The sequence below is a fragment of the Panthera pardus genome, unplaced genomic scaffold (assembly GCF_024362965.1).
Source record: "Panthera pardus isolate Hobbes unplaced genomic scaffold, ASM2436296v1 HiC_scaffold_20, whole genome shotgun sequence".
In the NCBI taxonomy this organism is placed as follows: domain Eukaryota; kingdom Metazoa; phylum Chordata; class Mammalia; order Carnivora; family Felidae; genus Panthera; species Panthera pardus.
Genome location: NW_026526766.1, coordinates 93,533,265 through 93,550,237, shown reverse-complemented (window position 1 = coordinate 93,550,237; position 16,973 = coordinate 93,533,265). Strand labels below are relative to the sequence as shown.

Sequence of the window (16,973 nt, the reverse complement as noted above, 5' to 3'; positions counted from 1 at the left end):
CCAGGTGGTGCTCGCTGCTCCCACCCCTTCTTCAAGCGGGGGTCTAGAGAGCCCTGTCCCGCTCAGGGTTCAGAACCGGAAAAGGCCACCTGCCTCCCTACCTTGGACTCTCAGGCTCCATGCTGACTTGCACGCTACTGAACGGTGTGCTTGGAACAATCAACTCTTACTGCCAACCTGCTTTCTTATTTCATTATCAGTTTAATGAGTCTGTGGCTAGACTTTCTATTTATGGCTTTTGGTGACACTCTGTAACAGTGGACATAGCTCTGCAGGGCGCACTGCGTCTGTCTGTTCTGGGAACCCTGTCCCTCTGCCTTGCTCCAGAGCAGCTCCCCGGTGACCTTCCCAGAAATGCCCTTTTAAATTAACTGGAGTTGGGGCGCCTGGATGGCTCCGTCGGCTAAGCGTCCGACTTCGGCTCAGGTCGTGATCTCGTGGTTCGTGGGTCTGAGCCCCACGTCAGGCTCTGTGCTGATAGCTCGGAGGCTGGAGCTGCTTCAGATTCTGTGTCTCCTCTCTCTCTCTGCTCCTCCCCCACTTGTGCGTGTGTGCCCTCTCTCTCTCTCAAATATAATAACTGAATAAACTTAAAAATACATTAATTAATTAATTAATTAATTAATTAATCGGAGTTGCCTGCTGACACACAGGCTGCCAGGAGGTTACTCCCACAGGGACTGGTGAGTCTTCGGACCTTGGCCCCAAGCCCCCATTTTCTGAGACCAAACCTGTCCCACAAAACCAGCCTTCAATACCAGCACCTTAGCTCTCGTGGTCTGAGTGCATGGTGGCAACCACAGAATGAGCCGGCGCTCACACATCTACCTGCACAGGGATGGTGTGCACCCTGGGCTCCTCGATCCAGGTGCGCCTCTAAATAGGCAGGTACCACCCACAGGCAGGTCTCAGGAACCTCCGCCCCTCAATCTATACCCAGCAACTGGCCAACACACAAAACAACCTGAGGAAACCACAGTGGGTCCAGGGGCCACTGAAAACATGGAAAAAGAGGGCAGAGCCTTGGTCAGGTTTCCAAGAAAAAGAACCTTCAGCTGTCAGCTCTGCACGCCCTGGTCTCTCCATCCTCCTCCAGGACCTGCTTAGGACCAGCGAAACCCAGAGACTCACGTTGTCCCGGATGTTGATGTCAGACCCCTTGGACAGCAGCAGCTTCACGAGCTCCACATGCTTATACTCAGTGGCCCAAATCATGGGTGTCCAGCCGCCATCATCCTAATTTCAAAAAACAAACAAAACAAAACACAAAGCCCTACAATTCACCACAGCTCCCAGAGACAAGTTACATGAAGAGCAGTCTCACTGAGGACCTATAAGGCGGCCCCAAGAGGCGGGAGCCAGACCAAGTTCCCATTTTCTTGGTGAGGAAACCAAGGCTCCGGGTATAGCCCCAGACATCTCAGTGGGTGCAAGACGGAGCCAGAACCACCCAGTGTGACCCTCACAAACCTCTGCTCTGAGGGGGACAGATGGTTCTGCGGGACCTCGCCCCTCTCCAGCCTGGAGGACAGACACTGCCAGGACAATACCCCGCACACCTGAGTGCACCTGCCTGGATCCCTGGACCAGAAACACCGTCGACCAGACCGACCCTCAGAGACCAGAAGTCTGGTTGGTGGGAAGTGCTGGCCCTAGTGACACAGACCCCGAGGAGGAAGCAAGACCAGGCTGCCAAGAACTGCGGACGGAAAGCAATCCAAGCCCAGAGACTGACGGAGGCTGTGCGCAGTTCTGGCTTCCTCCTGAAGGGCAGACGGCAGAAAGTCTTCGCAGACTGACCCCATCTGTAGGGTCCACCGTGGTTCTGACCAGTCGGCTTTCTACCACTCCACCCACCCAGGCCTGTCTCTCCTTACTCAGTTGGTCATGGGTAGTTTTGTTTAAACCAGGAAAAGCAAGTCCTCAGGAAATGCGTATCACGCTGCCAACTCATGGTCTGGTGGCAGAAAGCTCAACCCTCCCCAGCACCTCCCAAACGACTCCCTGCACACCCCCAGCTGCCACATCTCTCTGGCAGATATGCAGCTTCCATGACCGTAGCGAGGCCCTCCCTGCAGGCTGGCTGTGGGCACCGCCTGGGCACTGGGGACACTGCAGGGACAAGCTGGCCTCGTGGAGCCAGCCCAGCCCAGGAGAGGAAATGTTCAAAACCCAACCAAATGGGAGGCAGAAAATGAAACAGCGTAGGGGTCTAGCCCGTGGACCCTGTGAGAGCAGAGGTGGGCCGTGAGGCACATGGCAGGGAACCACATCTCTAGGCCACTGGGGAGGGTCTCTGTCAGGGTGGCTTGCAGAGAGCTGGGCTGGAGGCAATGACACTCCTAAAAGATGGGGCAGAGCCTGTGATGCCAAGACAGCCTTCCCAGAGCCCAGAGTCAAGCGGGAGGAGAGGGGTCTGGGCCCCAGCAAGTGGGAGGGAAGCTCCCTCAATGCTCTCCCGAGTCACTCACTCACTTGACACACATGGGACCTCCTCAGGCCAAGGACTACTCGTCACGCAAAGACCCTGCCCTGGAACCCTGAGAGCCACTAGGTGGGAAGATGGGCACGACGGGAGGGAGGGCACCCGGCATACAGGAGGTCAGGGACCCCACTCAGTGGTGACATGTTCACCCAGGCCAGGAGACTACGGTGGCCCAAGAGGTCACTGCGGGATGAGCTCTCAGAGTAACCAGTGGGCGGCCTGGGGAGGCGGCAGCCAGGGTGAGTGAGGCCAGGCCTTCCGAGGCCTTGCAAGGGGGGGCCACAGAAAACAGGCAGGGAGCCAGGACTGTTACAAAGGTCCCCCCAGACTGGGGTCTCTGGCCAACCAGCCAGGTAGAGTGTCGGTAAGTGGAGGACGTGGCTTTACCTGACAGTTGACGTCCATTTGTCCATTTGAAAGCAGATACTGAACCACATCATAGTGGCCTTTCTTGGCAGCAAGGTGCAAACAGGTGGAGCCCTCTGCATCCTGCAACACAAAATGCCATTTAGATCCAGAGAAATCACATGACTTACAGCGTGCCAGGCCCTGAGCGCATGGCCACAGTGAACCTTCATTCCCCACAGGGGGGAGGTGCCGTCTAGAACGATAAGGAGCCCAGGCAGAGGAGGGTGGGGTTGTTTTCAGAGGTTGTACCACTGGGGTCCAGACCCCGAGCTTCTGACGCCGATGGGACGAGGCCTCAGGTGGCAAAGGGCCTTCCACTTGCAGACAGCCTGCAGGCACACATGTGAACCGCTGTCCCTCCCTTTCCTTCACGGTCTGACAGGCCGTGGCACGCCCCAGGCTTCTCCATGTGGCCAGGTGCGGCGACCCGTCCCTCTGTTCCAACAGGGCCCCTGGGACTGTTTCAAGCCACTGCACTCCTCACACGACCAGAGGGCCACAGTACCCATCAGGACCTCTACAAGAAATGGTTGCCACTGCACGTTTAAAGCAGTGCTAATGAGGCAGTAATCACTGTCTGTACGCCACAGGATTAAAGATAATAAATGGCAGGGAAGAGCAGGGGCTCAGAACAGGGGCAAAGCCTGCCCTGCAGCCCCACACACGTCCTGGTGGCTGACTGAGTGCGTTCTGTTTCCTGAGGCTGCTTGGGCACATCTCCCTGTTAGCTTTCAGCTCTGCTTCCTCAGGCATGCTAAATATATCCCATTAATTGAACTACCTCAAAACAAAACAAAAGCCACCCACCACTGGAGAGGAGAGGTCGGACTCAGGAAGCTCCAGGAGAGACTCGGGGGTTCCGGGAGGGCTGGGGGACCATTCATGCCCCGTCTATACAGCCAGGCTCGGCGCCAACCTGAGGTAGCATCTTTCACAGATGGATCCCTCCTGTGCACGCACCTCAAGGACCCACGCGGACACACTCCCACCGTCTTCTCCTCACGGGCCCCTCCGCTTCTCTCCCCACCGGCTCCCACCTTTCTATTGACCATGTTTCCTTATTCCCTCTTTCTCTCCGTTTCTAACCCTAAGAGCAGTAATCCTACATTTTCACATACATATAATACACACTTCTTATCAAGACTGAAGTTAATCAGTAAACCCACTTTTCTCAAGAAAACCCACACAGTCCAATCCTGTGATTACTGGTGTTTAAAATTTTAATTGTATGATAAACACAAAAACGTATGGTTGTTGGCTTCAAAGGCTTGCCTTGTTCTCAAGTGTTCTGTTTGACTTTGTGCTCTTTAAAGATGCACTGAGATTGCAAAACCGTCCCCTGTTCACACATCCTGGGGGCGGGGGCACACGCCCAGCAACAGGGATGCAGGGGGCGCTGTGGCTCCTCTGGGCGGTCCAACCTTTGAGCACCACCACATCCAAGGGCTACCCAACAGGGTCTCAGGCTTGTTTTCAAAAGGCTGAGCGCCTTCCGCGTGTTTGCTGGTTACTCAGACTTCCTCTTCTGAGGACTGCCGCTCATTCCTTGCCTGTTTTTCTTTTGGATTCTTTTATTTGTAGGACTTCCTTATAGTTTTGGATATGAATCCTTTGCCAGTGTGCTGCAAAATCTTCTGGGAGTGTGTAGCCTGCCTTTTGTGAACTTTGTGACATCCTGTTGATTAGAAATTCTTAATTCTAATGCACTTAACTTTACCATTTTTGTACTTTTCTGTGTCTTAAGATACCTTTCCCTATGCTGCAATCACAAAGATAATCTTTTCTCTTACAGAAGTTTAAAAATTTTTCCTTTTGATTCTCACATTTACCATCTGCATGATCTACATTCTCCATCCTTTTTATTTCCAGCCGTGTCTCCAATAACGCAAGCACCCTGCAGCAGCACACAGCTGGTCCTGGTGTGTTCAGTCTTCACACGTGGTGTCACCACAGACAGGGACAGGGCTCCTTGTACCATTGGTGTTTACTCCTCTTCTCCTGCCTGTAGTTATACAAATACTGCTCAGGATCCCATCTTACCGCCTCTACTCGATTTTCGTAAATCGTCCTTAAAGCTGTTATTTCTTGTAAATTATTTTCTTTGTGCTTTCTCTGGGGATGACGATATTATTCTCTTTATCGGTCACCTTGGATTCATACCTACTGCCTCCCACAGCAGAAACGACAGCCTGACAACAGCAGGGCTCCATTCATGGCTCTTGCTTGGTGCTGTTGGTGGCATACATTTTACTTCTAAACTGGTATGAACTGCACCTTGTACAGATATTACTTCTGCTTTAAATAGTCTTTTATCTTCTAGAAATTAAAAAAAAAAATTAATGTTTATTTTAGAGAGAGAGAGAGAGAGAGAGCGCGCACAAGAGAGAGCGAGAGGGAGAGCGTGCGTGTATGCAAGCAGGGAAGGAGTAGAGAGAGGGAGACACAGAATCTGGAGCAGGCTCCAGGCTCCGAGTTGTCAGCACAGAGTCCAATGTAGGGCTCGAACCCACGAACCGCGAGATCACGACCCGAGTTGAAACTGGACGCTTAGCCGACTGAGCCACCCAGGCGCCCCTATCTTCTCGGAAATTTAGAGAAAACAACAGTCTTTCCCAGGGGCGGTTCCTGGGCTGACTCCCGGGCTTTCCTAACCCTATTTGGGCAAACGTACCAATAAATCCTATCAGCTTTTGTTCAACTGGGAATGTTTTATTACACAATTCGTTTGCAGGGAGACTTTTACTGGATGCAGTCTTCTGGACTGACAATTTTTTGAGCTTTCTACCCCATCGTTTCAGATGAGAAGTTGGTGGCTCGCTGTGACACTGCCCGCCTGCACGTAACGTGCTGTTCTTTAGCTGCTTGTAAGACTTTCTCCATTCTCAGTTGTCAACAGTTTTAACCACACTGTGCTTAGGTGAGGTAGTCTTTGAATTTACCCAGTCTGGGGTTTTTTCAGCTTCTTGGATCTGTAGATTGTTTTCTTACCAAATCTGGCAAGTTTATGACCACTTTTTTCCCAACATAATTTTTTTCTACCAGGTTCTCTCCTCTTTCTGGGACTCCAATTACATATCAGTTGGCAACTATCCTACAACCTCTTCTTCAGACTGAATAATTTCAATGATCAGTCTTCAACCTCAGTGACCACCTTCTTACACTACACCCAATCTATGGCTAAGCTCGTCTACGAGTCACCCACTTCAGATGCCTGCTCCCCTCAAGCCACAGATACTTCTCCAGTCCTTGTCTACAGGCTCTTGCTGCTTCTGTAAAGCCCTGAACACTAACCTCTTGCCTCTGCATTGGTGCTTAGCTTGGGCGCTGGCTCCTGTGAACCCATCAGAGAATGAGGTAAATGCGAGACTCACCCACCCATCATAACACAGAGGATTAATTATAGCTATCTACAGGGGCGCCTGGGTGGCTCAGTTGGTTAAGTGTCTGAGTCTTGATTTCAGCTCAGCTCATCATCTCACAGTTCATGTGTTCAAGCCCCACGTCGGGCTCTGCACTAACAGTGCAGAACCTGCTTGGGATTGTCTCTCTCTCTCTGCCTGTGCCTCACCACTCCCTCTCTCTCAAAATAAACAAACTTAAAAAAATTAAAAAATAATAAAAATAAAAATAATTTTTAAAAAATAGCTATCTATATTTATACAATAGTAGTTTCCAGATTGCAAAACCACCAAAAATAAAGCAAACGACTTTATAAACATAAGCTGGAAAAAATATTCGTAACATATGAATAGCTATACACCAAAGTGTGCACTTTAAGACAAGTGAATTAAAATAGTAAAAAAATAAATTTCGTATATCAAACCATTTTCGTATATCAAACTGTTAATTAATATTTTTCAAAAAAATCTCTAATAGTCGGCATTGGTAAGAGCAGACAGGAGCGAGTGCTCACATACTCTCGGTGCCCTTCAGAAAAAAATATAAAAAGCCTTAAAAATGATTATACATTTTGATCTAACAATTCCACACCCAGAAATATGTCCTAAAGAAACCAAACATGTACCAAAACTTAGCTAAGAAAACGTTTTACTGAAGCACTGTGTATAATGGAAATTCAAAACTAAATATTAGGCAATAAGTAAATCTGACTAAAAACGATACCATTACGTTACATCATGAAATACAATGACAATATAATATGAAATACAATGCAGTCACTTAAAATAATGTGATAAGATAATATTTAATGACAGAAAAATAGTGATATTTGATGGAAAAAGGAAGCTGATAAATTACCATCAACAGTGTAAGTTTTTTGTTGGAAAATTGTGTGACACTGTGAAAGACCATGAGATCGTTTTTATAGTTTTATCGTGGCTCTAAACAAATACATGTGTAGGTACACAACATAAAACTTGTCATTTTAGTCACCTTAAAGTGTACGAGTCAGTGGTAGCGTGCCACCGTGGGTGCGGACTCTGGAAGGAAGCGTGGGGTCCACTAAGAAGGGACGCCCGCCCCGCCCCGCCCCACCCCACCCCCGGCCCCGCCCCCGGTATCCTTTAACTTACTTCCAGCGTCTAGATTTGATGATCCTGGGTCCTCACAGGAGTGGATCCTACAGGATGAGGGCTGCTCTCACTCAGCACGACGCTGGTGCTGGGACTTCCTTCCCATTCGCAGCTGAGCAAACCCCCACGATGCACACAGACCACTTTTCACTAACCTGTCCCCCTGCAGGGGGACACCTTGGCTGTTTCCACCTTCTCGCTTTGTGAACGATGCCGCTGAGAACATGGGGGAGCAAACACTGATTCATGCACCTGCTTTCAGTTTCTTGACTGGAACAGCTGGATCACATGGTAATTCTACGTTGAAGTTTTTGAGGATCCGCCACAGTTTTCCACTCAGCTGCACGATCTTACGTTCCTGCCAGCAGTGCACGAGGGCTCCAGTTTCTCCGCAACCTTGCCAGCACTTATTCTCCGTGTTTAGATAATAGCTGCCCGAAGGGGGTGAGGTGACTCACTGTGGTTTTGATTTGCGTTTCCCCGATGACTGGTGATGCTGAATATCTTGTTGTGTGCTAACTGGCCATTTATAGAGCTTCTTTGGAGGAACGCCTATTCAAACTCCTTGCCCATCTTTGAACTGGGTTGGACTTTTGTTATTGGGTGGTAGGAGTTCTTTATATATTCTGCATAGGAATCCCCTATCAAGATTTATGACTATTTTTACCATCCCGTGAGTTGTCTCTTCACACTTTGGGATAGTATCCTTTGACAAACAAAATTTTCAATTTTGATGAAGTTTATCTATTTTAATTTTATTGTCTGTGCTTTTGGTGTCACATACAAGAAATCATTGCCATATCCAATGAATGTTGAGAAGATTTTCCTCTATCTTTTCTTCTAAGACATTTATGGTTTAAGCTCTTACATTTAGATCTTTGATCCATTTTGAGTTAATATCTGAAAACAGTCTAAAGTAAGGGCCCAACTGCATTCCTTTGCATGTGGAGATTCCCTTTTCCTGGCACCATTTGTTAAAAAGATGGCCCTTTCCTCCCACTGAGTGGTCTTGGCCCCCTCCTAAAAATCACTTTATCCATGTGAGGGTTCGTTTCTGGGCCATTCTGTCTTCACACCAGCACTGCGCTCTGTTGATTACGGTAGCTCTGTAGTAGGTTTTGAAGTCAGGAAGTGTGGGGCCTCCAGCTCTGTTCTTTTGCAGGGTTGTTTTGGCTGTTCAGGGTCCCTTGAGATCCGTAGGAGTTTCAGGACGTGCTTTTCTATTTCTGTGAGAAACTCGTTGGGATTCTGACAGGGATTGCGCTGGATCTGTGGTTCACTCTGGGCGGTACTGGCATTGTGACAATATTCACTCGTCCAACCCATGAACGCAGGACATGTTCCCATGTTCTTAAGTCAATTCTTTAATCTCTCTCAGCAATGTTTTGTGGTTTTCAGTCTATAAGTCTTTCGTGTCCTTGGTTAAGTTTATTCCTAGTATTTTACTCTTTTTGATGCTGTTATAAATGGAATTGTTTTCTTAATTTCCTTGTTGGATAACTCATCTCAAGTGTATAAAAATATAACTGATGTTTCTGTATTAACTTTGTGTCTTATAACTTCTCTGAATGCATTTGTTAGTTCTAGATTTTGGATGGGATTTTAGGGTTTTCTACATATAAAATCATACCATTTACGAACAGAGATCATTTTACTTGTTCTTCCCAATTTGTATGCTCTTTTGGAGTGGGGTGTCTAACTGCTCTAAGTTAAAGTCAGAAGAGGAGAAGCGCACAAAATGAAGGAGGGAGAGACTGGGCACGGCAGACTCCTTACTAGTTGCTGCGACTATCGCCAGGCACAGCACACCCAGCGCTCACTAGTATTCTCCCAAATAGACCCGTGACCACGCAAGGAGAGCAGACAACTGCTTCTGGACTACCAGGCGGACATCTGCCGGCTGCCAATTCCTGAAGCTGCTCCAACGAGGAACCGGCCCCGGCTTAGCTTTATGAGACATTTCGACACAAAACTGGAAGGGGATTCAGACCAGGTAGCGTACCTTCGGGTCCACGAGGGCGCCGGCCTTGATGAGGTACTTCACTGCATCCAAATGGTTGTTTTCTGCCGCCTCCATCAATGGGGTCCTCTGGTCTTCTGAGCAGGTGTCAATGTTTGCGCCCGCCTGGTGACACAGGACAGTTCAGGTGTGGGGGAGCCGCCACGGGAGCCCCCACCTGGCTCACATTCAGACACTTCAGACACTTGCAAGTGCTAAGACCCCGTGAGCTACGTTAAAAAATCATTTCTAATGACCAGCTATAACTGAGTCTTCAGAACCGAATTCAAAGACACGATTGTTCTATTATTGCCAAATCTTTAGTTCAAGAAGAGCATTTTCAGGGCCCCTGGGTGGCTCAGTCGGTTGTCTCTGACTTCAGCTCAGGACACGATCTCATGGTTCATGGGTTTGAGGCCCAAGTTGGGCTCTGTGCTGACAGCTCAGAGCCTGGAGCCTGCCTCGGATTCTGTGTCTCCCTCTCTCCCCTGCTCGTGCTCTGTCTCTCTCTCTCTCTCACACACAAATAAACATTTAAAAATTAAAAAAAAGAGCATTTTCATTTCCAACCGATTTGATAGAAAATGTTTAAAGCACGTTAGTGACAATACCTTTAGAAATTAAAAAGAAGTGAAAACCTTCTAAAGTAGGCAAAGAAGGGATGTGGAAGGGACCGCTCAGTGGGGCTGGGCCAGGAGGCAGGCCGTCACCTGGCCTACAATGACCAAAGGACACTCTGGTTCAGTGACCTCTTTCTCTGGCTGTTTTAATGCTTCCCAAACAAAATAAGCAGAACCAAAACTGATCTCCAGTAGTATGTATTCTGAAGCAATTTCTAATTCTCCCAATAGAGCATGTACTTGGAAAACTAATGAGCTAGCAAGTACACATAGATAAACTTCAGTCTGTGTGAAACTTAAGCCCCCAACTTTAAAATAGGTCGTGTGCTAGAAGCAAATCAGCTATCTCACAACTGAAACCTTTCTTCCCCATAGGGGAAAAACCTCCACCTTCTTAAACTGACATACCAAAAGCTAGTATTTAGTTTATAAAATAAATACTTATTAGGAGAAGGCTAAGAATAGTATTGTTTTTGCTGTTAGCAATTAAAAACAAAAATAACAAAATGAGTGGGGCGCCTGGGTGGCTCAGTCAGTTAAGTGCTCGACTTCAGCTCAGGTCATGTCTCACAGTTTGTGAGTTTGGGGCCTGTGTCGAGCTCTGTGGCTGACAGCTCAGAGCCTGGAACCTGCTTCAGATTCTGTGTCTCCCTCTCTCTCTGCCCCTTCCCCACTCCCGTTCTGTCTCTCTCTTTCAAAAATAAACATTAGAAAAAAATTTTTTAAAAATGAGTTAAGAAATTTTTAAATAGACCCAGAGTGTTGCACAGGGAAACCAGCGAGCTGAGGTGACTCAGGGAGCCTCGAAGGAGACTTCTGCCAAATTCCAGAGGGCAGGATGGGGCTGTTGGCCACAAGCAGAGTTGAAAGTCAGGGATCAGAGGACCAGGCCCTCCCTGAGATTTCAGGGGCAGGTCTGAGGACTCACAACTAGTTCCCGGCACGATTGAGCGAAAGGAGGAGCAAAAAGTGACCAAGCCCACACACAAGCACACAGACCCTCACTGGAACACACAATCCAGAACCGACACCACGCCAGTCAGCCCAGAAAAAAGTGATCATCACCAGGAAAAGGTAGGGAAGACCGCGAGACAAAGGGAGGAGACAGAGAAAAGAGAGTCAAACCAGGAGATCCCCACGTGACTGACGGGATTCCCCCAGAGAGAATGGTGAGAACAGGGAAGCAGGTCCCCAGGGAAAAGCTCCAGTCAATCCAGCAGGACGGACTTAGTTTAAGCTCCAGGCCAGACACACCAAGTCCAGGCAGATCCCAACCCCCACCCCTCTTCCCCAAAAGGCCCCTGTGAGAGCGTGCAGAATGTGCAAGATCCTGTGTGGGTGTGTGCATGGCACACCCCCATGGCAGTCCCTAGGCTCAGGGGTCAGTGCAACAGGTGTGGCTCTGTCCTTCCCCTCCGGGCTCTGTGACTGTTAGAACACCCACCTTTCTGTGTTAGAAGACACCTCATAGGCTCATGGCAGTAACACTAACACATGAAGGACAGGGCGACAGGCACCCAGAGCTGGGGAGCAGATGGAGGTGGCCTGTCAATGGGGACACACACACCTGGACCCAGGACAGGGCAGCTGCTATGAGTGCCCAGTGGCAGGGGTGCCCACACTACGGACGTCCCCAGTGCTGGCACTGGAGCTCTCCGTCTGCGCCCAGCACAGCCGCCCCGAACACACAGCCCCCGAGCTTGGGAGGTGCAGCTGAGGCCGGAGGGGCACACATTTCCTTTCGTTTAACTTTGTCATTTACATTCAAACAGCCACACGTGGCAAGGCATGCCACACTGCAGAGAACCGGGGCCCAAATGAAATAACTGCTGCTCCCAGTGAGACCCGAGGATGAAAATTAAACAGATGGGAAGGTATCAAAACCACTCTTCAAAGGCGCTCCTGGCTGGGAGAGGACACTTCTCAGACCCCGGCAGGACAGCAGCCCAGGAGAGACGGCGGTGGCTTTAGTGCTGCTCTGGGGCTGGAGAGCGGGAGCAGAGCCAGAGCCTGCCCGGTGGACACGGTGGGGTGGGAGACACCCCACAAAAGCGGAGTCTCCAGGGAACAACACTCTTGGACTTAGGGCAAACTAGAAAAGCCCACCTCATATCTTTCCTGGGGAATCTCAAGAAAAGCTCAGGTTCTAAAGGAAGAAAAATACACAAAATCACAGGCTCCCAAGCTCAGAGGGTGAGCAGCCTGGGCCAGTGAATTAAACATCAGGCTAAGAATCCAGGCAGCTGGAGCCAAGCCCTACACATCAGGTCAGCCCAGAAGGCCACAGAAAACAACACTAAAAAGGGCTGGTTTTCCACAATAAGTAACATTTTATTTTGCAACAGTTTAAGACCCACAAGAAGCTGCAGACCAGCACAGAGCTCCTGCCCCCACTTGCTTTCCCAGGATGGCACCTCACACGAGGGCAGCAGAGGCAGGCCCAGGGACCAGAGCTCAGGCACACTTCCTCCCTCAGTGGTCACGGGCACAAGGCAGGCTTCTGCCCTTGGACTGAAAGGCAGACACAGAAGAATCCCCACTGTGGGACTCCATGAGCACAAAGCTGAGAGGCAAACACGGGTAAGCCACATGGTTTGCGGGTGCTTGCAAGGTGGTCAAACCAGAGAAGTGCAGAGATGGGGGCTGTCACCATCAGAGCCTGGAGAGCCAGCCCCTCTGGCGGGGGGTAGGCTCTGTTGTGTCCTGACCTGGGGTGAGGTGGGAGCCATTTATGATTATTTATTAACAGGATGCTTATACCGTAAGGACTTTTATTTTTTTTAATTTTCAAATGTTTATTTTTGAGACAGAGAGAGACAGATCGTGAGTAGGGGAGGGGCAGAGAAAGAAGGAGACACAGAATCCCAAGGAGGCTCCAGACTCCGAGCTGTCAGCACAGAACCCGATGCGGGGCTCAAAGTCACAAACTGTGAGATCGTGACCTGAGCGAAGTCGGGCAGTTAACTGACTATGCCACCCAGGCACCCCTACCTTAAGGACCTTTCTGTATGCACCACACATACACGCATTCACACACACACTCTTCAACATAAAAAAAAAAAAAAAAAAAAGGGCCAGGGGTGCCTGGGAGGCTCAGTTGGTTGAGTATCAAACTCTTGATTTTGGCTTAGGTCATGATCTCAAGGTTTGTGAGTTCGAGCCCCAAATCGGGCTCTGCACTGACAGCACGGAGCCTGCCTGGGATTCTCTCTATCCATCTCTGCCCCTCCACGCTTGTGCGTGCTCTCTCTCTCTCTCTCAAAATAAACGAATAAACATTAAAAACGAGAAAAAGATTTCTTTAAAAAAAAATTAAAAAAAAAAAAAAAAAAAAAAGGCCAAAGAGAAAACAAGTCCTTTAAAAGGAACGACAAGCTAATTTCTTAAAAAGCAAGCATGGAAACTAGAAGACGGTGGAATCATTCCTTAAACAAAGCAAGAGAAATGAACCAGCAACCTAGAATTCCAAATCCAGGGTAACGTCTCCCAAGAAGCCCTCCATACCAGTCTCTGAGAGTGAGGAGAAGCCTGGGTGGCCCCCTCACTCAACCTCATGCAGCAAACAGGCCCATTGGGGTGACCTGCCCCCACCTCCTGCTTCATCCCTGTCCTACAACAGTCCCACACTGTACTGGGCCTCCAGGCCACCCTCAGAGAAGCATAAGCCACACCCTCTGTGACTCCACAGGACAAGGATGAGAGGACATCCGGTTGGAGTACTGACTCCCAGCCCTCTCCCTCAGAGCACCAGCATCCGAAGTCACTGCCTCAATAGCCATGCCAGCTGCCCTTGACCTCTCTCCAACAGGCTTGTCCTCCGTCAGATTAGCCACTTACCACTGTCACTGCCAAGAACCAACCCTTGTGACCACTTTGGGAGGCCACCTCGGCTGTCCCCAAGTCCTACCAGGCTTCTCTTGAACTTGCACCCGAGGCCTCCACAGGTCTCCCCGCCGGAGCTCAGCAGGCCAGCGCACCTTCCCTCCTTCGCTCCCCGGCACCTGCAGCTCCCTCTTCTCGCCTGTCTCAAGACCAAGGACACAACACTTGCACACCAGATCACAGAGCGACCTCTGGAGGCGACAAAGAGGAGTATGTAGCCTCCAAGTGAGTGAAGAGAAAGGAAATGAGAAAATTAAAACAAATATCAACCCAAAAGACAACAACAAAGGAAATTTAAAAAGAAATATTTGAGGGTGCCTGGGTGGCTCAGTCAGCTAAGCGTCCAACTCCTGATTTCAGCTAAGGTCATGATCTCACGGTTTGTGAATTCAAGCTCCAAGTCAGGCTGTCAGCACAGAGGGATTCACTACTTGGGATTCTCTCTGCCCCTCCCTGGCTCACTCGCTCACTCGCTCTCTCTCTCAAAAAAGAAAAAATAAATAAACGTTTAAAATTAAATGAATGAATGAATGAATGAATGCCAGAAATTACAGTAAGTATTAGCTAGACCAAAAGTTCCTATTAAAATACGAAGACTCTCACCACTGTCATTCAACACAGTGTTGGAAGTCCTACCCTCAGCAATCAGATAACACAAAGAAATAAAAAGCATCCAAATCAGCAAGGAGGAGGTCAAACTTTCACTCTTCACAGATGACACAATATTGTATGTGGAAAACCCAAAAGATTCCACAAAAACAACAACAACAACAACAATAACACTAAAACTGATCCATGAATTCAGCAAAGCCACAGGATATAAAATCAATGCACAGAAATCAGCTGCATTTCTATACACCAATAAAGAAATAGCAAAAGGGAAATTAAGGAATCAATCCCATTTACAACTGCATCAAAAACTATAAAATACATAGGAATAAACTTAACCAAAAAGGTGAAAAGTCTATACACTAAATGCTATAGAAAGCTTATGGAAGAATAAAGACACAGAACAATGGAAAATATTCCATGCTCCTGGATTAGAAGACCAAGTATTGTTAAAGTGTCGATACTACCCAAAGCAATCTACATATTCGGTGCAATCCCTATCAAAATAACACCAGCATTCTTCACAGAGCCAGAACAAACAATTCTAAAATTTGTACGGAACCAGAAAAGACCCCAAATTAGCCAAAGCAATCCTGAAAAAGAAAACCGAAGCTGGAGGCATCACAATCCTGGACTTCAAGACGTATCACAAAGCTGTAATCATCAAGACAGTATGGTACTGGCACAACAACAGACACTCAGATCAATGGAACAGAACAGAGAACCCAGAAATGGACCCACAAATGTATGGCCAACTAATCCTGGACGAAGCAGGAATAAAGATAGTCTCCTCAGCAAGTGGTGCTCGGAAAACTGGACACCAAAACGCAGAAAAATGAACCTGAACCACTTTCTTACACCAGACACAAAAATAAACTCAAAATGGATGAAAGACCTAAACATAAGACAGGAAGCCATCAAAATCCTCGAGGAGAAAGCAGGCAAAAGCCTCTTCGACCTCACCCACAGCAACTTCTTACTCAACACATCTCCAGAGACAAGGGAAACAAAAGCAAAAAGGGAACTATTGGGGCCTCATCAAAATAAAATGCTTTTGCACAGCAAAGAAAACAATCAGCAAAACTAAAAGGCAACCAATGGAATGGGAGAAGATATTTGCAAATGACATATCAGATAAACGATTAGTATCCAAAATCTATAAGAAAACTTATCAAACTTAACACCTAAAAACCAAACAATCCAGTGAAAAAATGAGAAAAAGAACAGACATTTTTCCAAAGAAGACATCCAGGTGACTAACAGACACATGAAAAAGATGCTCAACATCTCTCATCATCAGGGAAATAAAAATTAAAACCACAACGAGGTACTACCTCACACCTGTCAGAATGGCTAACATTAACACCTCAGGCAACAACAGATGTTGGCGAGGACGCAGAGAAAGAGGAACCCTTTTGCACTGCGGGTGGGAATGCAAACTGGTGCAGCCATTCTGGAAAACAGTATGGAGGTTCCTCAAAAAACTAAAAATAGAACTACCCTACGACCCAGCAATTGCACGACTAGGTATTTACCCAAGGGATACAAGTATGCTGTTTCGAAGGGGCACATGCACCCCCATGTTTATATGTTTATAGCAGCACTATCAACAACAGCCGAAGTATGGAAAGAGCCCCATGTCCATCAACAGATGAATGGAATAAGAAAATATGGTGTATATATATACAATGGAGTATTACTCAGTAACCAAAAAGAATGAAATCTTGCCACTTGCAACCACACGGATGGAACTAGAGGGTATTATATTATGCTAAGCGAAAATCAGAGAAAGAGAAATATCATATGACTTCACTCATATGTGGAAGATGAACATATGGGAAGGGAAGCAAAAATAATATAAAAGGGGGGGCAAAATATAAGAGACTCTTAAATACAAAGAACAAACTGAGGGTTGCTGGAGGGGTTGTGGGTAGGGGGTGGGCTAAATGAGCAAGGGGCATTAAGGACACTTGTTGCGATGAGCACTGGGTGTTATACATAGGGGACGAACCACTGGATTCTACTCCTGAAATCATTCTTGCACTATATGCCAACTAACTTGGATGTAAATTAAAAAAATAGTAAATAATAATAAAATAAAATAAAATACCAAGATCATCACACTGAGTTTTTAACAAATCTACCAACATGCTACTTAACAAGATACAAAAAAACAGAGGCTCTTTGGCAAGCCACAAAGCTGGGAAGGGTCTGCAAGAACATTTTCAGGCACTAGGAATCTACCCCAACAGGTATATCTACTGTAAGATACAAGTGCAAACACCAACGGAGTCGTGTCCTGCCCCACCCATGGCTGTCACTTCCATGGGCTCTGGCCAGAACCACCAGGGAACATCCCAGGTGCCCTGGCCGCCAGCACCTCCGGCTCCCACAGAGACATACATGCTCAGGAGACAACCTGTACGTGTGTTCCTCCT

At 47.9% G+C, this 16,973-nt stretch overlaps 1 protein-coding gene across 8 annotated transcripts in view; it reads right to left on the bottom strand.

Moving 5' to 3' along the window:
- EHMT1 (euchromatic histone lysine methyltransferase 1) overlaps nt 1-16,973 on the bottom strand; it is a 151,555-nt gene that overhangs the window by 18,046 nt on the left and 116,536 nt on the right. For all 8 annotated transcript variants that reach the window (XM_019438337.2, XM_019438338.2, XM_019438340.2 and 5 more), the window contains 3 exons: nt 9,428-9,550; nt 2,873-2,974; nt 1,132-1,236 (listed from right to left, as the gene is read on the bottom strand). In XM_019438337.2, coding sequence (XP_019293882.2) covers nt 1,132-1,236; nt 2,873-2,974; nt 9,428-9,550 — 330 coding nt within the window. The remainder of the gene's footprint in view (nt 1-1,131; nt 1,237-2,872; nt 2,975-9,427; nt 9,551-16,973) is intronic.